Raw genomic sequence first — 25,281 nt, 5'->3', positions numbered from 1 at the left:
AAGGCTTTGTAGGTTATTGTAATGACTTACATTTTTAACCAGTGATAAAGCAGAGTAGTCAGATACCAAACATCAATTTATCAGTTTTTTTTTAAAGTCAAAAGAATGAAAAAAAGACTACCTAAAGGACAAAACACTACCTAATGGCTGTGGAGGCCCACAAAAGACTGAATATACTCAAGCAAGTTTCAAATATTTTATTTTCTTATTCATACAGTATGAAGTTTTCTAAAGATCCCACAACATGATGTTTCATGCAGAAGAAAAAAACTAAACATTCAACATAAACCCCACCCCCACCCACACTAAAAAAAAGAAAAAAAAAAAACCCTCATTCCCAGTAAGGAAATAACGTTTGCACTATTTTTCCTGTAACGCCAGCCAAGATATGCACAAGCAAGAGAAATAGAAAGCATTTGCTAAAATATTTGTAACAAATACTTATGTACAAAAAATTCACAAAAGACTAGTTCCCCCTTGAAGCAGAGCACATGGCAGTTGACACTGGAACAGATCAAACCACTGGCTGGGATTATAAGCCACGTACTGATCCAGAGGAAGAAAGTTACATGTAGTGGAGATTCTCAGTTTGAACATTAACATTTCCAAAGTTTGGCAACATTATCTTTTAAAATTATGCAAATTATGTAAACAAGAGGTACATTTTAAATTGATCTACATGCAAAACTCCATGTCATGCAAGGACACCAAGCACCGGGATTTTTCTCTCACAGACAGAGCCCATGATGTGCAGCACTCAGTTGAAGGAACAGCGATGGCAGGCAGGCGTGCCCAATTTAAGATTCATTCACTTTGATTCAACCTGCCCTTTTCCACTCATGATTATGAAACCAGTTTTCTAGAAAAACAATATAGGGGAAGACTACTTTCCTAGAAAGCTAACCAAAATGTTTTCTTCTAGCCAATAGTACCTTTGCAGAAAAGGGAAGGGATAATATCAAGTGGTGGAACATGATACACTACTTTTATATCACACGTTTATTCAGTTATCATCCATTACAAATATGGGCAAATCAAGAAAGAAAAACATGCACTCTCTATGCCTTGTGGTAAAGAAATAGGAGAGGTATAAATTTGGATAAAATTTTGCTTTTCTGTGGCATATAGATTGGTAAGACTTCTTCCATTTAAATCACAAATATATGTGGGTATCTAGATACATACATGCACATTAAATGTCACCAGTTTTTTAGATTAGCTGCAAGTCTTCTGAAACAAGGGAAATTTATGGTTCAAACAGAAGTTTAATGACACACTGTTTGTTTACAAATGAATGGATACCCTTAAGTTCCATAGTTATTTCAGGTATTCATTAAGTAATGTCTGAGATAAATCATGATTGCCTCAGATAGCTTCTGGCCTTTCCACAACTGGTAACTTACATTTAACTCAGGGACATTTAATAAATGAAAATGGCTCCTAGTTAAATAATAATCCTGAAGCAGCCATGAGCTTGGTGCGGTTCCCACGAGAACCCAAGCAAGAGCTCTTGGCAGCAGCACTGCACTGTACTTTCTCCTCAAGCAGAGATGTAGTAAGAGCTGCTCAGCAATGAGACCTAGTCCCTGAAAATCTATTGATAGGTATAAATAAAATTACAAACCCCTTTGTTACAAAACTGTAATTAAGGTAAATAATAGGACGTTAACAAATGCTTTGTCAATCTCTCAAAGGAGAAAGCACAGGGAAAGGAAAATAGCTGGCCTAACACCCGGCTCAAATTGTACAATTTTCTATCTATATATAAAACTGTGTGAAATAAAAGTAAGGATGTTTTATGTTCTGCTTGGCACTTTTGTACTCTATCATTTTGTTTCTGAATCAAGTATATTAAATTAAAGCCAACCTACTACACATATAGAAAGCTACATATATCTATATATAAATATTTACATATGTATATATAGATACTTTCTTGTTATAAAAGATGAAGAAAAATAAATTAAAAAGCCAACCCCTTCCCTTTCTTCACCACATTGATATGCTCTTTTCATGTTGCTGTCCTTCAGACTTTAAAGTGCTACACTGAGTTATTGAGAGAATAAGAGTTCAATAACACTTAGTTGGCTTCATGAGGCTCGTGTTGGAAAATGTGGCTTCACAGAGAAAAATACTTCCATTTAAATACACAGAGAGCATTGCTGGACGTCTTGAGCAGATCTTCAGAGATGGAGAAGAAAGCAAAAGTGTTGGGTGGTACTCTTTAGAAAAAAGAGTCACACATCTACCACCATCTTTTTGTGGATATCTAGGCCACCTACAACCTGCAACAGACAGGAACAAATCAAACTTTACCATGGTGGAAAATTCTGTTTTACTGGTCTAACCACCTTAACCAAACTACAATTTAAGGGGTGCCTGGATGGCTCAAGTCGGTCAAGTGTCCTAATTCAGCTCTCACAGTTCATGGGTTCAAGCCCCATGCCAGTCCTGTGCTGACAGCTCAGAGCCTAAAGCCTGCTTCAGGTTGTGTCTCCCTCCTTCTCTCTCTCTGCCCCTCCCCCTCCAAATAAGCATTTTAAAAAACCCTACAATTTAAAAAACATACTACTATAACCATTTTCAGAAGCTGGCTTTTGAGGTTTGGGGTTTTGTTGTCTTTAACCTGTATTGCCTCTAGGTAAGAACTGCTTTCTCTCAGGTATCACTCATTTTCTTGTGTTCTGGGACAACGGTTGGCAAACTTAAAGGGCCAGACAGGAAGTATTTTAGGCTTTGTAGGCCACATACAATTTCTCTTGCATTTTCTTCTCCCACTTTAACACTTTACAAATGTAAAAAAATGTTTAAGCTCAAAGACCTAGAAAACAGGCCATGGGAAGGATCTGACCCATTCTGGTTTGCTAACCCCTACTAAGGCAGTTTAATGTTAAATAATAACCAACTGTAAGGATAAAAATTATCTTCAATAATTTTCTAGGGGCTTATCAGTCCATTCTAGAAGGTATTAAGAAAATACCAAATAAAATCTTCCGCACATTATTTTCTCATGGGCTTCAATACACGTAGAATTGTTACAGAAGTCTCAGTGAATAACAACATGGAAATCTAAAGGTATAATCACCTGTTCACAGCCTGATAAATCTTCCCAGAGTAAACACCAAAGTAACTAGCACCCAGACCATTTCCTGGAGTCTTCTGCGGGCCCTTTCCAGCACCAGCCATCTCTCTCCTGCCCTAACACACATACAGGTAGCCACTACTGTGACTAGCAACATGCATTAGTTCGGTTTCAGCTTTTGTACAATTTTAAATGAAATTTCTTTTGTGTCTGGTTTTTTCACCCAACAGGTTTTTGACATTAATCCATGTTGTTGTGTATAGCTGCATCTGTATTATTTTTAAATTTAAACTTAAAAATTTTATATCAAAAACAAAGCTTAAATAGCCAATTAGTTCTACAACTTCTGCTATAAAAACAGCAGTTTGCTACCCCTGCCTTCATTCTCTATTTTCTTTTACACAGAGGTAATCATTTAGAATTTTCAGCTAACATTCAGTATTTCCCTGAAGGCCTCCAAATAACAATCCTGAGTTGCCTTCTCTTGGGATTTAGAGTTGTAGGCATCTATCCACTGACTTCCCACCAGACGAGAGAAACACTTAGCTCTTACACCCAAACCCTTCCCATCTATCTCTTACCCATATAATTCCAACAGTTACATCTTCATGATTAGCAGAAATTCAGCATTTTAATTATGATTACATAAACTACCGCAAAAAAGAATTGCATACTGCACATTTATTTTGCTACATTTCATGATTATCTGATCTTTTCTTTTGCTGGGTATTCTATGTATTGCACGAACTCAATCCCAAAATTTGGTTCTAACTATATTATGTAATTCTATCAATTTTCTTATCTTTGAATCACTCACTGCCAGAGCTTTCCAACCTGCTTCAATGTAGGCCTCTCTGGATCTTTCTTCACCATCATCCCGGGCATTTCCTTCTCTCATGTTGGGCCATCTGCCTCTTGGACTCCACATTATCTTTTTTGATTTACAACCTTGTTACAGTAGGAGCACATCGTCCAAGAGTTTCCAAAAAAAGGGAAGCCTTGCATACCGAAAATATCTTCATTCTTTCATGGAGTCTGAGTTTGTAGAGAATTCTAGTTTGGAAATAACTGTCCCTCAAAATTGCAAAGGCAATGTTCTATTGTCTTCTACCTTATGAATACTTTGCTACTGAGAAGTTTGTTGCCATTATGATTTTTGAGTCTTTGTATAAAGCCTGTTCCCCCTACCCCTCTACCCCAGCTCTGAAGAAGTTTGTAGAATCCTGTTTCCCGTTTTTTGTTTTGTTTTTTAATTTTTTTAATGTTTTATTTATTTCTAGGAGAGAGACAGCGTGAGCAGGGGAGGGTCAGAGAGAGAGGGAGTCACAGACTGAAACAGGCTCCAGGCTCTGAGCTGGCAGTCAGCAAAGAGCCCGACATGGGGCTCGAACCCACGAACCGTGAGATCATGACCTAAGCGAAAGTCGGACGCTCAACCGACTAAGCCACCCAGGCGCCCCGGTTAACACTTTTTAAAAAACCATTTTAAACATAACTTTATACCTTATGACACATATATATGTATACACAATCATTTGTTCAGAGTTGAATTAGGTCATTGACTTCCCTTGATGAGGAAGAAAAAAACTAAGAGGGTTCTAANAGACTGAAACAGGCTCCAGGCTCTGAGCTGGCAGTCAGCACAGAGCCCGATGCGGGGCTCGAACCCACGAACCACGAGATCATGACCTAAGCGAAAGTCAGACGCTCAACCGACTAAGCTACCCAGGCGCCCCTCAGTTTCCCGTTTTAAAATTTCATGACATTGCGCCTAGGTCCAGAGTATTTTTATATACTATGCTGAGTACTCAATAATCCTTTCAGTCAGGAAGTCATTTTTGGTTCATTATTTTTTGATTGATTTTTGAGGACTTCCATCCCTCCATTTTCTCTCTGAAAACCCTAGCATTCAGGTGTTAGACTTCCTAGAATGGATCTCTGAATTTAAATTTCCAAGAACTCTTATTATCCAATTTTTAAGGATTCAGTATATTTTATCCCTGGAAATAAGGACTTTTTTTTCATTTTAGAGGCATCAAAATGCAAATATGCTTATCTTCACTTAATCACCACCACCACCCTCCCAACCCCACTGCACAATCTATGATGCCTCATGTTTCCCAGACTCAAGATTCTACCTCACCCTCCAATCTCCCACTAGGGTGCAGGAGAGTCTGAGTAGAGTAGGAAGGGAGATCTAGTGTTCTGAATGCTTTTTAAACAGACTTTAAGCAATTGTTTTTAGTCTTGCCTTTATCCCCACTTTCACTTATGCTACTAATTTCTGAGCCTTTCAGGAATTCTGCATTATACACCAAGTTGCCTCTCAGCTTTACAAGCTGATAGCTCAGAACTCATATTTTCTCCTGCTTAAGTCAGTTTATAGAGTTTTAAGTTGTCAAATCTAGGTGCTATCCTCCCTACTATTCTCTCTGTCCTGTGGGTTCATAACCTTTACGTTTTAATCCACTTATTTTCACTGGAGTTTGGAAAGGAAGCAAAAATAGATAATATGACCCTTGACAACAACAGGGATTGGGGATACCAACCCCACTATGCAGTGAAAAATCTACATATATTGGGACACCTGGATGGCTCAGTCAGTTAAGCATCCGACTTCAGCTCAGGTCATGATCTCATGGTTCATGGGTTCAAGCCCTGCATGGGGCTCTGTGTTGACAGCTCAGAGCCTGGAGCCTGCTTCAGATTCTGTGTCTCCCTCCCTCTCTGCCCCTCCCCCACTAGTGCTCTGTTTCTGTCTCAATAATGCACATATAACTTTTGGCTCTCCCAAAATTTAACTACTAATAGCCCACTGCTAACCAGAAGCCTCACAAATAATAGTCAATTAACACTAGTTTGTATATGTATTACAAAAGTTGGGGAAAAAATTAAAACTATAACAAAAAACATGCAATATTTCATTGAGAAAAAAACGCACAGAAGTGGACATGTGCCATTCAAACCCATGTTTTTCAAGGGTCAACTATATAAGCATTCACAACCTGACAACTTTAACTCTGTCATTAATCATTTTTATCTTTGTATGTTTATGTATTCTGAAATTTTTAAAGGAGGTGGATAAGCATGTGATCTTTTAAAGTAACCTCCCATCTCATTTTACTGCTATAGCTTGAGAAATCAGAATAAAAAGGACTTTATGAAGCCAGAGTTATGGACTTGATCAATGTTCAGAGAAGCTGAGTTTAAAACACAAAATTTTTCTACATCCCCAAACTACACTCCTCAAAAAGACAAAAGCAATTTATCTAATACTGGAAATAAACTCAAAGCACAGCTTGTGTATTCAACTAAAAAGCATCATATGTATTTTCATTTCCTTCCACTGACAAATGATTTACATGTAATTTTAACTTATATTTTACATTTACTAAATATAAATGGAATCTTCATCTATATAACATCTTACCTCACTGTAAGCAAGAGTTTTCCATTTTTGTTTTGTTCCCTCTAAGGATTTTTGTTGTTTGTTTTATTTTGAGAGAGTGCAGGTATGAGCAGGGGAGGAGCAGAGAAAGAGGGAGAAAGAATCCCAAGCAGGCTCTGCACTAACAGAGCCATGCAGAGCCCAACGCGGGACTCCATCTCATGAACTGTGAGACCATGACCTGAGCTGAAGTCAAGAGTCAGATGCTCGCTCAACTGACTGAACCACCCAGGCACCCCTGAATTTGTTCTTTTCTTTCTTTCTTTTGAAAACTGGCTATGCTGCCATTACCAGCCTGGTCTCATGTCACAATCTGACAACACTCCACAGAAGTCTTTCCATGATCTTTGGTAAAGAAGAAACCGAGGAGTCACAAACCCTTGCAGCAGTACCACCAGGCAACAAAGTCTCAAATCTTAAGCCTAAATTTCTTCCAAAAAGACCGCCTGTTTAAATTAGAGCATCACCCTACTCTTTGAGACAACATGTATAAAATATTCCCTTGAGTTGAAGGAAAATATTTTAAAGATAATGTGAACTACTTAAATGCCACAGTAACAACTTTAGCCCATACATGACATGACACACAACCACCAGTGTTAGTTTTTCCTTGTGTGATCTAAATAAAAAATGAAAAGGGAGGAAGGAAATCTTCCCATAGTAGCATCCAATCATAACTGAAAATCTTTAAAACTTTTTTATCTTTGCCTCCCCTCTGGATTCTCTGGGTCTTTCTAGCTTGCAATTAAAACTCCTTACAATATATCAAAAGGCTACTATCTTTGCTTTAGGGGGAAAGTAGAGAAAGAAGCTGAGTGGTTGTCTTCCTGTCTGGAAGCACTGAGTAGTGGCAAATCTCTGGATCTACTGAAGAAAGGCTGTCAACTGGAAGCTAAGCTGTTGCCCCAGTTTCCGCTTAAAATTAGTTTTCTTAGGGCTCCCCATAACTACAGTTATGCCTCTGCTCAGCCCCTGCCCCAGAACACAAGAACTAACCATCAGTAGCTTGGGAGAGGGGGCAGGGAGGAATCCCCATTTACACTGCCTACCTGAGGAGTCTAATACCATGCACAGGCACTCCCTTTCTGTTGTCCTCATAAAGCCAAACTTCTGGATTCCTAGCGGAAACTTCATGAACACCTACCCTCCACAAGTGTTTTCAAACATTTATTTTTGAATTAACCTTAAGAATACACCCTGGTTGTAATCTAGGGGACTACCAACAATAAGTAAAAGTTACTAATACCATTCTTGTGGTGTATTACCAGATAATCACTGAGCCCAGGAATTCTTGAGAATAATAATGGTTAGTTACTAACAATTACCACAAGGACTATTTCAAAACTTTAAATATGGGCAACTAGGAAAATCAAATACTGTATATGAATTTCTAGGGCAAATAAGTATAAGGAACTCTATTAAGTAGTTTTGTAGATGCTTTTAAAACCTAACTTTTGAAGAACCAGCTCTTTTGTACTCACAGCACAGAATTCTTCAAAGGATATTCTTCCGTCTCCATCCTTATCTGCATTTATTATGGTTTTGTCTACAATTTGCTGTAACTGTGTATCTTTCAGATTGTTCCCCACCATCATCTTCAGCACCTGGAAGAGTTCCCCATTGGAAATATAGCCATCTTTATCCATGTCATAGATACGGAAAGCAACTAAAAAAAGAGTAAGGAAAATCAATGGCAATGATAAGGCAATCACAAGTAAATACTTTCAATGAGGAAGAAAACAGTTGTCAAACATCTAGTCTAAAATTATAACTATGATGATGGCTCCTCCTATTTGATCTTGCCTTTAGGTGCAATTACACAGCTATTACGAGTATGGGTTCTGGAGTCAAGAGCGCTCAGGCCAATTAGCATACCTAAAGGAAAGTTATAACCTTGCTAAGCTTCAGTTTCTGTACATAAAATTGAGACTAATTAAGAGTTTCAACTTCCCAGGTTCTTTATAGAGTATGATGGCACAAATACATGTAAAAAATTGCTTAGAACAGTGACTAAAACACAGCAAAAGCTCAACTGCTATTATTATTCTCATTTATACTGAGTTCATTTACAAAGATGTCTGTATATATCCTGTGCCTCAGACAACTATTGAATAAAATGTCTCTCTAATAAAGAGCAGAATAACGTAGAAAGGTACAGATGTTCACTGTAATAGAGGCTGCCTACAGAAACCAAAAGAGTGGACTTCTGGCTAAATATGTATATAAACTAAGTTCACCTAATGACATTAAAACATTTCTTCCCAGTTTCATCAAAAAATCTCTTATCCAAGACCTACAGTTTATATAGCTTCTACCTCAGGAAAAGGATATTCTGTTCTTTCTATACAACTAAAAAGCAACAATGACACTATACAAAATGCTAGTTGCAAATATCCTAAAAGGATTTTCTCCAGAACATACAATTTCTGTTACATATACTAAGGATCTAGAAAAAGTCATCTTTTAGAATATTTTTTAAAAAGTTTATAATGTAGTATGGGATAGCAGTGGTGTAAGAGGAAGAATGAATTCAGTGAAGAAAAATACTTACACCTCAACTTCTGTTCCTTATCTCCTTTGACACTGAACTGAGAGACTCCCTCAATAAATTCTGAATAAGAATAGAAAGTGTTTACAAATCAGAAGTTTCAATTTTAATATATAGAAAAATACATAGCACACACACATACAAACTGAATATATTCATAAAAGGATTTTTTTTTTTTGCTGCAAAAGAAAATATTACTAAGCAGTGTTTTAAACTGAAAGTGTCAAATTTGAAACTTCAACAAGGTTCTATGTATTTTTTTAAAAATCTAAATTTTCAGTTCTCTAAGGTCAAATCAGTTTGAGCAATATTAAGTAATAGAGCTTACCACTAAAAACCACATTCTTTAAGCTATTTAACTCTTTCTTTTGGAATGTAACTATAAAAAAGAGGGGCTTTTAAAAAAAGATCATACTGGCACCTGGCTGGCTCAGTAGGTAGAGCATGCAACTCTTGGTCTCAAAGTTGTAAGCTGGAGCCCCACATTGCATGAGATTACTTAAAAACAAAATCCTGGGGCACCTGGGTGGTTCAGTTTGGTTGAAGTGTCCAACTGCATCTCAGGTCAAGATTTCATGCTTCAGGAGTTTGAGCCCCACATCAGGCTCTCTGCTGTCAGCTGCAGAGTCCACCTCTGCACCTCTCCTGCTCACCACCTTTCTCTCAAAAATAAACATTTAAACATAAAAATATGTTTTTAAAAACCACAAAATGTTTAAAAAGTATATTTAAAAAGATTATACATTGTTTTGTTTCTTCCATTTAAGTAATCTTCTCCACCCAATGTGGGACTTGAACTCATGACCTCATGATCAAAGTCTCATGCTCTTCTAACTGAGCCAGCAGGCACCCAACTGTTTTATCAGAACAAAAATAATTTTGAATTTCTGGTCCCAAAATTCAGACTCATTTAAATGAAGTTTTGGAAGCCTCGTGAAAATAATTTTTCTTCACTCGCTGTTTAACATTAAGTCTATCATAAAATCTGTTTTAGATCCTCCTTCACTTAAAATTCAGTTCCTAGAACTAAAATAACAAAGTCTGCTGATGACAAAGTATAGAATCAAATGTAAAACTATGCACCATGGTAATTAGCAAAAGCACTATTGTTTTATGTAAAAATCTAGACTAAAATAATCATGTGTGAAATGCTCATGGCCTTATTACTACGGTTTAATTTTTATTGCTTAGTATCAAAGTCTCATTCTTTAAATAAAATTTCTAAAAATGCAGTTCTAATATTATATTTCCCAAAATGAGACTAATTTTCCAAAAACAAAGGAAATACTAAATCTTTTTTTTTAAGCTTAAAGGACAGTTTGATCATTTATGATTTGATCATTTATGAACCAAACAGTATAGAATCTTACTTATTAGTTCATTATAGTTCATATACCACAGACTTTGAGAATTAACACTATTATATATTACCAATAAACACATTTTTAAAAAACTAAATATGCAGACATTTTCATATACAGAACTTAACGTAAGAACTACTGTAATTCTTACCTTTAAAGTCTACTTCTCCATTCCCATCTGTGTCAAATATATCTATTACTCGCTGTACTAAAGGATTCTGTTGTAACTCAGGCAGAGACATGAATTCTTCCACACTCAAGGAACCAGAATTGTCCAAATCGAGCTTCTTAAATCTCTTTCCTAGCCTTTTAATTTCATCAGCATCAACTAAAAACAAACCAAAAGAGGTGGCAAGATTTAAAAAATGATTTTATGAAAATTATATGGGAAAAAATCCAGCAGTTAATCAGTTTAATTTCTAGTTTAATTAAAAATTACATATTCTATTAGTTAACTATTTATAACAGAAAACGTACATAATATTTTTATTTGGTTACCTTTTTGTTTGCCTGCCGCTGCCATAACATAACCAGCTGTATACTGCACCAAGATATTATAGGATTGCAATGCTAAGCTGATCATGGAGTCAGGTGATTCCTACTAGGCAGGCTAAATCAATCTCTGTTCTGTGCCAAAGTATCTTTCACTTATCTTTTTAAAGTTTAATTTATTTCTAATAGTTCATGGTTTGAACATGGTTCAAAATTCAAAGCCTCCCTCCTATCCCATCCTGTAGACATCCAATTCCCTCCTTAGAAGCAATGTGCCAGTTTCTTGAGTATTCTTCCAGAGATATTCTTACCAAGTATGAGCAAATAAAATACAGCTTTTATGTTTTTTAACCAGAAGAACCACAGCTAACAAAATTCACTTTTCAGTGTTTTAAAGAAAAACTTAATCCTTTAAGAAATCAGACTAATTCATACAAATAATTTTAATCACTGATAATACAAATAATACAAATATATTAACCATAACTTCTGAAAAGAAATTTTTAAAAGAAAATTAACAAGTCACATGTTGTGCACATGTATTATGGCCCACAGCATTAGAGACCGAGACTGCAAACTTTTTGAAAGTTCAAATATATGGCATACTCATTATAAGAACTTTCAAGATTTTTTCAATGTAAAAATATTCTGTTAAAGAGAAATAAAAAGTATAATTATCTGCATTACTGAAGTACAGACGGTACTAGCTACCAGATGATGCTCTAATATGAAGTAGTTCATATGCAGCTGGTAAAAGGAGTCCTAATGGTTTGTGAGTCAAAAGCGCACAGAAATGTCACTGGCTCAAAGGGATTTTTTTCTAGTTCATTCTGAAGGGAAAAGGGCCAAGTTTTCTCAAATTAAAAAGTGTTAATAAAATAAAATCTTAAGAAAAAAAGGTGAAAAGAAATGCCATCCTTCAGAGAAAACAGCAGCAAGTTTAGTGGCTTCAGGAACTTCAAGTCTTTATAACACTGTTATATGGTAAGAAGGGTACAAATGAACCTGATGCAAAGCTAATTCCTCATCTCTCCACCTCTCCCCATCACCAAGCCTCAGAAAGCAATTAATAAAGGCACTGTGCCGTAATTCATTAATTTTTACAAAATTTGTTTCTGCTGAAGCAGCTGCCCTCAAGGACCTGGAGGAAGGTTGAAAATAGGAAGCTGGAGTCCTAGTTTAAGGCTAATAAATAAATAGCTATGGTGCTTAATACAAATGCCAGAGGCTATTTATGCTAAAATTTTTAAGATCGTTACTGTTTTTCTAAGTGCTCTGTTAAGCTGCATACTTGAGTCTACCCAAACCATACTTTCCCAACATTTGATTCTGCAGCATTTGAGGTTTTCAAGAATACATACATTTTACTGTAACAGAAATGCCTTTATGATTCAACTAAACATTGCTTCAAATAGCAAAACACACACACACACACACATTTACAATAATCCAATCAAAACTGAAACACCCCTCATGAACACATCAACTGCAAAGAGCCTTTTTTATCCCTTAATGAACAGATGATAAAAGCAACTGTTCAAATAAGCCTTATTTTCTAATTTTCCGCGATGAAATTGGATATCCTTACTCCTGGGAGGAAAAAATTTAATAAATCTTAAGTCCCCTAAATGCTTTTCATTTATTTATTTACATGTCTTTCCCTACCTCGGACCAGAGTCCACGACCTTTCAGTGCTGTTCTGTGCACTGCATATAAAAGGTGCTCAAAAAATGTTTTAAATGGACTTTAAGTGCTTCAGATTTAAAACTTACTCATGAAAATGCTACCAGAATTTAGAATAAAACTCAACCTACCAGACATCAATCAGCAAGCAGATCTTTCAGAACAGTTTCTCCAAGTTCACAGTTTTTGCTGAAAGCTACTCTCCTCTCCATACATACCAAGGATGAGTTAACTATTTTTTTCTAGTAATCTTTAGTTTTGCCTTACTTTACAACCACAAACCAAAAAAGGTGATGAGGAAACTGAACATAATGGATGACTAAAGTACATTATAAGTGGAAAAGGAAAGACAGTATGTCCCCAAACAGCATCTCATTTAGAATAACTCTAGAGTAGGGGCGCCTGGGTGGCTTAGTCGGTTAAGCGTCCGACTTTCGCTTAGGTCATGATCTCGCGGTTCGTGGGTTCGAGCCCCGCGTCGGGCTCTGTGCTGACTGCCAGCTCAGAGCCTGGAGCCAATTTCAGAGTCTGTGTCTCCCTCTCTCTCTGCCCCTCCCCTGCTCACGCTGTCTCTCTCTCTCCTAGAAATAAATAATATAAAAAAAAAAAAAAAAACTCTAGAGTGGATCCATTAACTGGAAAGAGCAAAAGCAGAAATGTAGCACCATAATACTTACGGAAACTGTTAAGATTCCACTTTCTAATGCTGGAACATGAATAACGGTTTATAAAGTCACATTCTGAAACTGAAAATGAGGTGACGGATTATGCTTCAATTACCTGGGTAACCCTACTAATCCAGAAGACAACATTCCAGTCTTGACCAATGAACAAGGAATATCAAGAGTAAAGATGAATCAAAAATATACTTCTTTACACTGCCAACAGCAATCTTTCTAAAAGTCACATTCATGCTTTTAGAAAGCTTGCTCTCATGCTTAAAAATCTGTAGTGGCTTTCTAATACATTCAGGACACAAAGTCTAAAGCCCATGACAATATTAGCCTCAATTTAAATTTCCATCCTTCTCTTCCCCATGTTTAGCTACAATGATCTTTGCACAATTCTTCTATAGCATAAAGTTCATGCTTCCATTTCCTTATACACCCTCTGCTGGAATGTCCTTCCCTGAACTCTCCGTTTATGAGACCCCTATCAATTTCTGATTTAGAAAGGGGGAGACTAGGGCACCTGGGTGGCTCAGTCAGTTAAGCGTCTGACTCTCAATCTCAGCTCAGGTCACAATCTCATGGTTTGTGAGTTCAAGCCCCGCTCTAGGCTCTGCACTGACAACATGGAGGCTGCTTGGGGTTCTCTCTGTCCGCCCCCCCCCACTTGCTCACTCTCTCAAAAATGAACATTAAAAAAAATCTTTAAAATATGGGGGGAATTAACTGTATATCCTGTAGTTATGAGTATCATTAACTCATTCTCTGGCACAAGCCCTTAAAGCAACATTTAAAATCCATTTACTGTCTTTTGCTTTAAATAGCTTATAAAATATTACAAAATAGTTAATAGCTATTCTGGATGAGTAGTTACAACTTTCCTCAAAGGCAAAGTAATGTGCCAGCAGTGACAATGGCTTTTTAAAAAGCCCCAAAAGTAAAATATGGAGAGAATGACCTCTATTCTAATCTTCTATTCACCACCATTCTCATATACCCCATGCAACCAAAACTCACCTTGAGATTACGAAGCCAGTGTAATTTGAAAGAAGGCATATATATCTATTCTCCAATCACCCATTTATTTCCTTCTTTCTGTCCCTTCCTTCCTGCCTGGATAACACTGGTTAGTAAAACACAGACTGGATTACTCAGTACTTTGAGGCTAGCTGAACAACTGGAGGAATCTATACTAAATAATTCCAGTATTTTTAAATGGTTAACATGAAGGCAATGCCATAAATATCACTTAAAGCCAAAATCTAAGAAAGCTAGCTTTCAACAATAGACGGTGAAAATAATAATTTAAGGTACGGAACAAAGTGATTTATTTGGTCATTACTGTCACCAGAGAAGCAGTTATTCAGCACTTACACTTGCCAGCATTGTAGACCGGATGTGCTGCAGGATTAAATGTAAGTTAAAGTATGAAACAGAGTCTCCATTCTTGAAATATCAGCATACACCAATCTCCTAAAAATTAGGCACAGATCTCTTAAGTAGATTAAACCCATCTTGGTAGTACCATTAAATGTTTCAGATCTGCACTTGGTACAAGTTAAATACTAAAGAATAAATTCCAACTTTTGGTACCAACTTTGATCAAAGATTTTTCCTACTCCCTTAAAACAGATGGACAAAGGGAAAAAAAAACAAACCTCACCCTCTTGACTCATCTTGTGACTCAGAGATCCTCTTTTTCATTATGTTTTGCCAAGTTAGAACTAGTTATTTTTCTTTTTCCAAGGATGCCTTTGGATGGATCATCACTTTTAATAGTTGAAAATGCCTACATATTCAATTTATTACAAAGCATTAAAATATAGAATCTTATAAAGTCATATGCATCTTTCTCTAATTAAACGAAGACACTGAAAAACTGGATTTTTTGTCTGAGTTTATGAAATACAAAGTTATTAATAAATAGATGGAATGTTTACACAGAAAACACCAAATTAAACTGTTGAGACCTAAGATGAATGGACCCTGACTATACTCAGGGATAAAGGTGAAATCTAGATGTTACTCATTTAACAAGAGATTTTAAGAATCTCATTAACACATAAATTAATTAAGAATTTGCTTTTAGAGGGCCGCCTGGGTGGCTCAGTTTGTTAAGCGTCTGACTTCAGCTCAGGTTATATAATCTCATGGCTCGTGAGTTCAAGCCCAGCATCAGGCTCCGTGCTGACAGCTCAGAGCCTGGAAGGAGCCTGCTTCACATTCTGTGTCTCCTCTCTCTGCCCCTCCCTGGCTCATGCTCTGTCTCTCTTGCAAAAAAAAAAAGAATTTGCTTTTAGAGAGCTCATTTTGCTACAGTAAATTTTATTTTTATTTTTTGCATTGATATTTTTGTTTCTATTTTAATTTCAATATAGTACATAGTGGTATATTAGTTCCAGATGTACAATACAGTGATTCAACAATTCCATACATCACCCAATATTCATCACAGACCAGTGCCCTCCTTAATCTCCATCACTTATTTCACCCATCCTCCACTTAAGTTCCTTCTGGATCTCTACAGTTAAGAATCTGTTTCTTGGTCTGTGTCTTTTTTCCCCTTTGCTCATTTGTTTCTTAAAGTCCACATATACATGAAATCATATGGTATGTCCTTCTCTCACTGACTTAGTTCTTTTAGCATTATACTCTAGCTCCATCTATGTTGTGCAAATGGCAAGGTTTCATTGTTTTTATGGCCAAACAGTATTCCTTTGTATATACACACACCATCTCTTCTTTATCCACTCATTTATCAATGGACACTTAGGACTCCTTCCATAATTTAGCTATTGTAATAAATAACAATGCTATAAAATGAGGGGTGCATAATATCCCTCTGAATTGGTCCTTTTGTGTTTGGGGGGTTGATACCCAGTAGTGCAATTACTGCTTATAGGGTAATTCTATTTTTAACCTTTTAAGGAAAGGCCAGACTGTTTTCCCACAGTGCCTGCACCAGTTTGCATTCTCCCCAAAAGTACAAAAGGGTTCCTGTTCCTCCACATCCTCATGAATACCTGTTGTTTGTTTTTTTTTTTTTTTTTTAGCCATTCTGGCAGGTATAAGGAGATAGCTCATTGTAATTTTGATTTGTATTTCCTTGATGATGAGTGATGCTGACCATCTTTTCATATATCTGTTGGCCATCTGGATGTCCTTTGGAGAAATGTCTGTTCATATCTTCTGCCCATTTTTAACTGGATTATTAGGGGTTTTTTTTTTGGAGGGGGGGGTGTTGAGCTGTATCAGTTCTTTAGGTATTTTGGATACTAGCCCGTTATCAGATATGTCCTTTGCAAATATCTTCTCCAATTCAGCAGGCTGCTTTTTAGTTTTGTTGTTTCCTTCACTTTGCCCATGACTTTTATTTTGACATAGTGCCAACAGTTTCTTTTTGCTTTTATTTCCTTTCCCTTGGGAGACATATCTAGAAAAATGTTACCAGACCAATGTCAGAAAAATTACTGCCTGTGTGCTCTCTTCTAGGATGTCTATGATTTCAGGTCTCACATTTAGGTCTTTAATCCATTTTGAATACATTTTTGTGTATGGTGTAAAAAAGTGGACTAGTTTCTTTCTTTTGCATATTGCTGTCCAGTTTCCCAATACCATTTACTAAAGAGAGTTATAGCAAATTTTAATAAAAACGGTCAACTGGACATATTAATACTAGAGTAACATAATACTGAGAGACAGAAGGTTGCATATTCATTACTCCCTCAGATGAATAAACATAACCATCTCCCTTCATATTTTTTTCTCATTTAGAAATAAGGAATGGAGCGCCTGGGTGGCTCATTGGGTTAAGCATCCAACTTCAGCTCAGGTCATGATCTCACAGTTCGTGAGTTTTTGCCATGTGTCAGGCTCTGTGCAGACAGCTCAGAGCCTGAAGCCTGCTTCGGATTCTGTGTCTCCCTGTCTCTCTGCCCTCCGTGGCTCACTCTGTCTCTCTCTCCCACTCTCTCAAAAATAAACATTAAAAAAAATTTTTTTAAGAAAAAGGAATAAAAGAGATTCCAAAATAGTATGTAAGACATCTAGGTCTCCAACTGCTAAACCATTATTATTATTACTACATACATGCCAAGCTACTACTCCACTGTTAGGGTTAAAAGAAAAACAACTCTGAAGTCTAAGTTCTTTTAGGTGATTCTGAGATTTCTCGAAAACAAAAAGAAATAAGCAGAATGGTAGAAAAATAAAGTTTCGGCAAACTTTAGCCAATTCCCAGTAACTGTGTAGTAGTCAACAGCAACAAGATTATTCCTCCTTGAGGAAATTCTTTTAAATAGTCAATTTACAGATAATTTACTGGTAGTCTATTAATCATCTAATAAAAACAAAATAAATTAAGTCTTTTCAAATCCTAGCAGTAATAATACTTTGAAAGAAACTACTAAATGTAGGAGGATCCTGTTTAGAATCCCGGAAAAGAACTTTACAAATGTCACCAGTTTTTTCACTAAAATATGCAGTTTAACAGTTTGTACCAATGTTAATTTCCTGATTTTGGTAACTGTACTATATGAGACATTAACATTAGAGGAAGCTAGCTGAGGGGTATTTGGGAACTCTTTATTATTGCGACTTTTAAATTTCTCCTTAGTCTCCTCTAACTTATGACAGCTCTTAATTCTTCCTTTGTCTTTTTTGACCTTGAAACTTTTATTCCTGAATTTTGTAAAATGTCCCTCAGCTTGAGCTTGCTGATATTATCTTATGACTAGTATAAATCTGGGCACTTGGAACAAAAATACCATAGAAATGGTATGTCCTTATCAGCACATTGTTATCAAAGGCTTCACAATGTCAATGTCTTTTTGCTAGTGATGGTAACATTAATCACTTGGCCAGGGTGGTGTCCGTCAGATTTCTGTACTATAAATCTACCATCTTTCCCTTTGTATTAAAAAATATCAGGGGAGGGGCACCTGGGTGGCTCAGTCAGTTAAACATCCATGATCTCATGGTTTCGGAGTTCCAGCCCCATGTCAAGCTCTGTGCTGATAGCTCAGAGCCTGGAGCTTGCTTCAGATTGTGTCCCTCTCTCTGCCCCTCCCCCACTTGCATGCATGCACACGCTCGCTCTCTCTCCCCAAAATAAATAATTTTTTTAATGTTTGTTTATTTTTTAGAGACAGACACAGAGGCGAGTGGGGGAGGGGCGGGGGGGTGAGGCACAGAATCTGAAGCAGGCTCCAGGCTCTGAGCTGTCAGCACAGAGACTGATGCGGGGCTTGAACCCACAGATGATGAGATTATGACCTGAGCCAAAGTCGGACACTTAACCAACTGAGCCGCCCATGCGCCCCTAAATAAATATTTTAAAAATGTATTAGGAAGGGGGGACAATACTCTGAGACTTTGCAGATATCTTATTTTTCCTAAAACTCTAAACTAATTTTAGCATAGACAGGTGGCTCTGGTGTGCAAGATTTATTCACTATGGTATTTGCTTAATAATGATTTTTTTCTCCTCTCTCCTTCTACATTGAAATGTTCCTATTTAAGAAAAAATTAAAAACTGTCCCTTCTCCATTTATTTCTTTATTCAATTACTCATATTAGCATAGATTCACAGAATACTTATTCTATAAACTAAAATTCAATAATGTCTCTGTCAGTCAAATTTTTCCAGCTTTGTTTAGTTAGGTACCACTTCATATTGGCTCCTGTATGACTTTTCAACAACCCCCATTTTGAGCATTTCCATAATTCCTGGCACCATAAAATATTCCAGCCTCTGGAATTCCAGCCTCTTGACTACACAGGATATTTTCAAGCATTTTCTTTTTTGGATGGCAGAATATTTAGAACTGTATTATAGAATGAAAACTATTAGAAAAGATTACTCTAGTAAGCAATCTCAGAATCACTATCTTAGAAATATTCTGGAAAGAGCCATCAGATATGACAAAATAACCTATGGAAAACAGGTACTGAATAATTTTTATAAAGACTACCACAAGAATAAAGCATTATAGTGTCATCAAAAGAAGATATTGGGTGGTTCCTCAACTTAAAGTTTAATTTCAAATTTCTATTAAAGTTTTTTTATAAAATTTATCTCCTACAAAGGTAATAAGTGAATTTTCATGTTATCCCAAATAAGATGCAAAAACCACCAGAGGGCGCAGTAGAGATAGTCACAGATAAGCAGCTGGAAAAAACACCCAAATTCTGTACTGACCTTCTATATATGGACTAGCAGTTTAGTATTTATATTCTACAAAGTATAGTTTGACAGACTAAAGCAAAGAAAGAACACGACCAATATTATGAGAAACCTGAAAAAGTATTTTATGAAATATGAACACAAAGTCACAAATTTGTGCCGTCTTTTCTTAGAAATGAAAAACCTACATATACTTAAAAGGTCTAGATTTTAGCAATATATCATAATTTTCTAATGTAAGAGGCAAGGTGCATTTCTGGTGTTTCTAGATTATAATTTCCATGTAATTTTAAAATGAAGTTAATTGTCAAATAAAAAGCTAGACATCACCACCAACAAAATAATTATCAAGTTATAAAACGCTAATAAATTTTAAGCGAACTTTAATAACTAACATTCCAAAAATATATTATTAAATACATAGTTCTACAGGTTTTGACAAATGAATACACTTACATAAGCATCACTACAATCAAGATAAAAGCACATTTCCATCAGCCCCAAATGTTCCCGAGCCCTTCTGCAGTCAGTCACGTCCCCTACCACCAACTACAGGTAACCACTGTTCTGCTTTCTTTCTGTAACTGTGTCCAGAATTTCATATAAATGGGATCATATAGGTGTAATCTTCTACCTTCTTTTTCTCATCTAACTTTTCACATTAATTCAAGTTGTTTTTATTTTTTTTAATGTTTTATTTATTTCTGAGAGAGAGAGAACGCACGTGAGCTGTCAGAGAGGGAGACACAGAATCTGCAATAGGCTACAGGCTCTGAGCTGGCTGTCAGCAAAGAGCCCGATGCGGGGCTCGAACCCACGAACCATGAGATCATGACCTGAGCCGAAGTCGGACGCTTAACCGACTGAGCCACCCAGGTACCCTGATTCAAGCTGTTTCATATGTCAGTAGCTTGTTCCTTTTTATTGCAGACTAGTATAGCCCACTTTATAGATATACACAATTTTTTAATGCATTCATCTGTTACTAAACATACCTGTTGTTTCCTGTTTGGAATTATTAAAAATAAAGCTGCTAAGAATATTCATAAAGTCTTTTTGTAAACAAATGTTCTCCTGGACTTGCAGGGTCATAGGGTAAGCTATATGTTGAGCTTTCAGAAACTGCCAAAAGGTTTTCCAGAACGGTGCACCATTTTACATTCTCACCATCAATCAATGAGAACTCCAAGAACTCCACATCCTAGTCAACACATGGTATTGTCAGTCTTTTTAAGTTGAGCCATTCTAGTGGATGGTAGCAATATGTGATTAGAGTTTTAATCTGCACTTCTCAGAACTAATGATCTTGAGCATCTTTTTCAAGTGATTATTGTCAATTCATCTATCTTCATCTGAAAGGTAACTGTTGAAATATTTTACCTTGGGTTGTCTGGGGGTGCCTTGGTGGCTCAGTTGGTTAAGCGTCTGACTTCAGCTCAAGTCATGATCTCACAAGTCATGGGATCAAGTTCCGCATGGGGCTTCTCTGCTGTAAGCACAGAGCCCACTTCGGATCCTGTCTCCCTCTCTCTGCCTCTCCCCTATTCATGCTCTCTCAAAAATTAAAAACAAAAATGAAAATAAAACTGGGTTGTCTGAAAGAGTTGTGAAATTCTCTCTGTATACTGACTGACACAAGTCCTCTTGTCACATGTAAGTAATTCAAGTATTTTCTCCCAGTCTGTAAGCTACCTTTTCATAGGTATCTTTTAAAGAGCAAAAAAGTCCAATTTTGATGAAATCCATTCTTTATGATTCATGTTTTATGTGTACTAAATCTTTGAGTAAACTCAGCATGAAGATTTTCTCCTACATATTCTCCTCAAAGTTCCAGTTTTATAGCTTTTATGTTTAAATCTATAACCCATGTAATTTTTACATATGGAATACTGGTAGAGGCAAATTTCTATTTCATATAGAAATATAGTTACATTTTGTTAAAAAGGCTCCCTTAAAATGGTATCTTTGACACATTTGTAAAAAACCAACTACACATATCAACACTGTACAACTTAAATTTATACAATGTTATATATGTCAACTATATTTCAACTAAAAATTTAAAAAATCATATTATATATTGACCAGTGAAACTACAGTGTATTTGTTAAAAGGATAACGTTATATTATGAAGAATTTTATGCAAATAAAGTTCTACATCTTACATTAAATGGAAAAATTTAATCCAAAACAAATAACTCAAACTGACCCAAAAGAAGTAAAAAATCTTAATAGTATTTTATCTATTAATGAAATAGAATTCTTATTTAAAAATCTCCTCACAAACAGGGGCGCCTGGGTGGCTCAGTTGACTGAGCACCCAACTCTTGATTTCAGCTCAGGTAGTGCTCCCAGGGTAGATCAAGCCCTCCACTGGGCTCTGTGCTGAGCATACAATATATATTTGTATTTATATGGATCTATATACCCTCTACTGTTTCAAAGACTTGTCCATCTTATGCCAATACCAGTCTTACGTTTTATAGTAAATACTTAAATCAGGAAGCACTGTCCTCATACTTTGTCTTCTTTTTCAAAACTATTCTAGCTTTTCTAAGACCCGTATGTTTCCATGTGGAATTAATAATTAATTTGGTAACTTTTACAAAAAGCCTGAGAGTTTGATAGGGGTTGACTTGAATCTATAGACCAATCAGAGTAGAACTGATACCTCAACAGTATTAAGTCTTCCATTTTATGATGTGGTTATCTCCATTTATTTAGATCTTTTTAATAATTTCTCTTAGTAAGGCTTTATAGTTAAATGTACTAATCTTACATATATTTGGTTAAATGTGTAACATGAATATCTCATTTTTATTCTTTATATACGGTATTTTTATCAGTTTCACTGCTCAATTATTCATTGTAATTATGTAAAACTTCCAGTGATTTCTGCATTCTGTTCTTGTACAATATTGCTGAATTCACTTATTTCTAGTAACTCATGATTTACTATGCATACAATGACATCTAGAAATAAAGACAACATTGTACTACTTCCTTTCTAATCTGAATATATTTTATTTCTTTATCTGGACTTAATGTATTGACTAGGACTTCTATCTAGTAGTATACATGTATGTACGTACGTATGTACGTACATATGTATGTATGTATTCTGAAAGAGAGAGAGAGACAGAGTGAGGAGAAAGAGAATCCCAAGCAGGCTCCGAACTGTCAGTGCAGAGCCTGATGTGGGGCTCGAACCCACGAACCATGAGATCATGACCTGAGCCAAAGTCGAGTCAAATGCTTAACCAACTGAGCCACCCAGGTGCGCCAGGAACTTCTAGTACAATTTTAACAACACTGGTTCAGAGTGAAAAACTATGCTTTTTCCCCAATCTTAAGTGGGATGCATTCAGTCTTTCATCATTAAGTATGGTGTTAATTAAAGGGTTTGGTTTTTTTTTACAGGTGCTTTACCAGAGTTGAGTTAGTTCCCTTTTATTCCTAATTTGCTAAGCATATTTATCACTGAACTGTCAAAAGATTTTGCTACATCTATTGCTAAGATCATGTTTCCTTTATTCTGTCCACATGTTTTTAGTTAAAATCACAGTGAGGATAAATTCCACCTGGTCATGTTTTATTGTCCTTTTTACAATACTGCAGGATGTGATTTACAAATATTTGAAGATTTTTACATGTACATTCAGAAAGTTGGTCTAGGTTTCTATATTTTTGGTACTGCTAACAGTGTAATAAATGCTAGCTTTTATTTTCTGAAGGAATCTGGATGATGACTTGTTTCATTAAATGTTTGTTAGAATTTACCAGTAAAGCCATCTGGCTTAGGGTTTTCTTTGTGGGAAGATTTTTATTTTAGAGAGACAGCATGCTCAAGGAGAGGAGAGGGAGACAGAAAGAGAAAAGGGGTGGGAGGGGAAAGGGAGGGGGAGGGAGGGAGAGAGAGAGAGAGAGGGAGCGAGGGAGGGAGGGAGGGAGAGAGAGAATGAAGGAATCCTAAGCAGGCTCCATGCTCAGCACAGAGCACAATGGAAGGCTTGATCCACCTGGGAGCATAATCTGCGCTAAAATCAAGAGTTGGGTGCTCATTTGACTGAACCACCCAGGCACCCCGTTTATGTGAAGACTTTTAAATAAGAATTCAATTTCATTAATAGATATAATACTATCAAGATTTTTTACTTCTTTTGTGTCAGTTTTAGGCATTTGTTTTGGATTAAATTTTTCCATTTAATCTAAGGTGTAGAACTTTATTGGCATAAAATTCTTCATAATATTCCTTTGCTATCCTTTTAACATCTGTAGGCTCTGTAATGATTTCAGTTCTTTTGTTACTGATACTGGTAATTGGGTATTCTTCTAAAATGTTTCTTCCAAATGTGAATACTGTATGTTTCACAGACTTCCTCCTATCTCATAAAAAGACATGATCCAAAATGATCCACCACACCAGAACTCACTCAGGCAAATGAATGTTATCCAAAAATGTCCAAATAAGCTACACAGTTAAAATAATCTGAAAATTCTTTTTTAAAATTGTTTTCAGAGCTAACAGATTAAGAAAAATATTGTCATATAATATATATTGTTGGAATAAACCTTAGAGATGAAAACTCAAGATGAGGAAACAGACTCCGAGACTTATTTAAGTTGCCAAATGCTGTAAAGCTTAATGGCAAAACTGAGTGACAGCATTTCTTGAAATACTTTCTAATCTAATTTCTTTTCCTATGTTAGTTCCATTTGAATAGTTAGTACAGAAGATTAAGCTAAGAGATATTAAACACTGCTGTTCCTCAACCTGCATTTTCAGGCAAGTATGGACAAAAGAGAACAGTAAGAATGTTCTCACCTCAAAGAAATAAAAAAACCCCACAGATTTCTGAGATGTTCTCCAGCTTATACAATACTGGTTTTCCTACTGAAGGTGTGTGTCTTGCTGTTGTTTTTCTCCTTTTGGTTTATCTACACTGTGGTTCTAATAAAAATAGACAATTAGCTACTGAAAAAGCATGTATTTAAAAGATCCTAAAAACACATCTTCAAGTTTTCTCATTATTATTAATAACCAAGTCATACTTTTCTTTTTAAGTCTATTTTGAGAGAGAGAAAAGGTAAGAGTGGGGGAGGGACAAAGAGCGAGACGGGACAGAGGATTCAAAGCAGGTTCCAGGCTGTCAGCACAGAGCCCGATGTGGGGCTCAAACTCAGGAGCTCTGAGATCATGACTTGAGCCAAATCAGAAGCCTAACCGACTGATCCACCCAGGCGCCCCATATACTTTGTTTTTTTAACCTATGTGTACACTGTATAGGCCAGTAACATGCGTTACTGAAAAGACAAAGCTCTTAAAGATTTCCAATGTTTTGTGAGTCAAATCTAATCCCAACCCATTCATTACACATCATATTCTCCAGGTTTTCCTGGAAGGAGGTCAGGGACCAGAAGGAGAGAGAGAGAGAGAGAGAGAGAGAGGGAGGGAGGGAGGGAGGGAGAGGGAATATCTCAAGCAGGCTTCACACAGCACAGAGTCCGACACAGGGCTCGACTGCACAACCCTGGGATCATATTCATATGTTATGCTGCATTTAAACACTTAGTTGCACTTTTCTTTAAGCTTTGTATCACTCTCCAACTCTCCCCAAAATATGAAATTTTAAGAAAGAATGCATATTTAAGAGTCTTCTTTTACTTTTAGCACCAATTATTCAAGATTTTATGGTTGCTCCAGAGCTTAATGTGGTTTGTCATCAGTAATGTCATACTACAGTCTCTCCTTTTCTTGATTTGCCTTTTACCTAAAGAAATTCCCAGAAGGAAAAAAAGAAAAGAAATTCCAGCA

General features: G+C 36.3%; 1 protein-coding gene and 1 long non-coding RNA gene across 2 annotated transcripts in view; one reads left to right on the top strand and one right to left on the bottom strand.

The window, feature by feature from the left end:
* Positions 1-182: 182 nt before the first annotated feature.
* The window catches only part of PPP3R1 (protein phosphatase 3 regulatory subunit B, alpha), a 66,749-nt gene continuing 41,650 nt past the window's right edge, over positions 183-25,281 (bottom strand). Inside the window, exons 3-6 of the mRNA XM_039239572.1 lie at positions 10,591-10,767; positions 9,082-9,141; positions 8,012-8,196; positions 183-2,285 (exon numbers count right to left, since the gene is read on the bottom strand). Of these exons, the coding sequence (XP_039095503.1) occupies positions 2,238-2,285; positions 8,012-8,196; positions 9,082-9,141; positions 10,591-10,767 (470 nt within the window). The 3' untranslated portion in view covers positions 183-2,237. The remainder of the gene's footprint in view (positions 2,286-8,011; positions 8,197-9,081; positions 9,142-10,590; positions 10,768-25,281) is intronic.
* Positions 1,205-23,914, top strand: LOC120236652. Its single transcript, XR_005529722.1, has 3 exons — positions 1,205-1,282; positions 9,983-9,997; positions 23,904-23,914. It is a non-coding gene; the product is annotated as an uncharacterized LOC120236652 (long non-coding RNA).

The sequence above is a fragment of the Hyaena hyaena genome, unplaced genomic scaffold, assembly GCF_003009895.1.
Source record: "Hyaena hyaena isolate Hyena2069 unplaced genomic scaffold, ASM300989v1 scaffold_158, whole genome shotgun sequence".
Taxonomy (NCBI): Eukaryota; Metazoa; Chordata; class Mammalia; order Carnivora; family Hyaenidae; genus Hyaena; species Hyaena hyaena.
The sequence above is the reverse complement of the archived record's forward strand: the minus strand, read 5'-3'. Positions and strand labels throughout refer to the sequence as shown.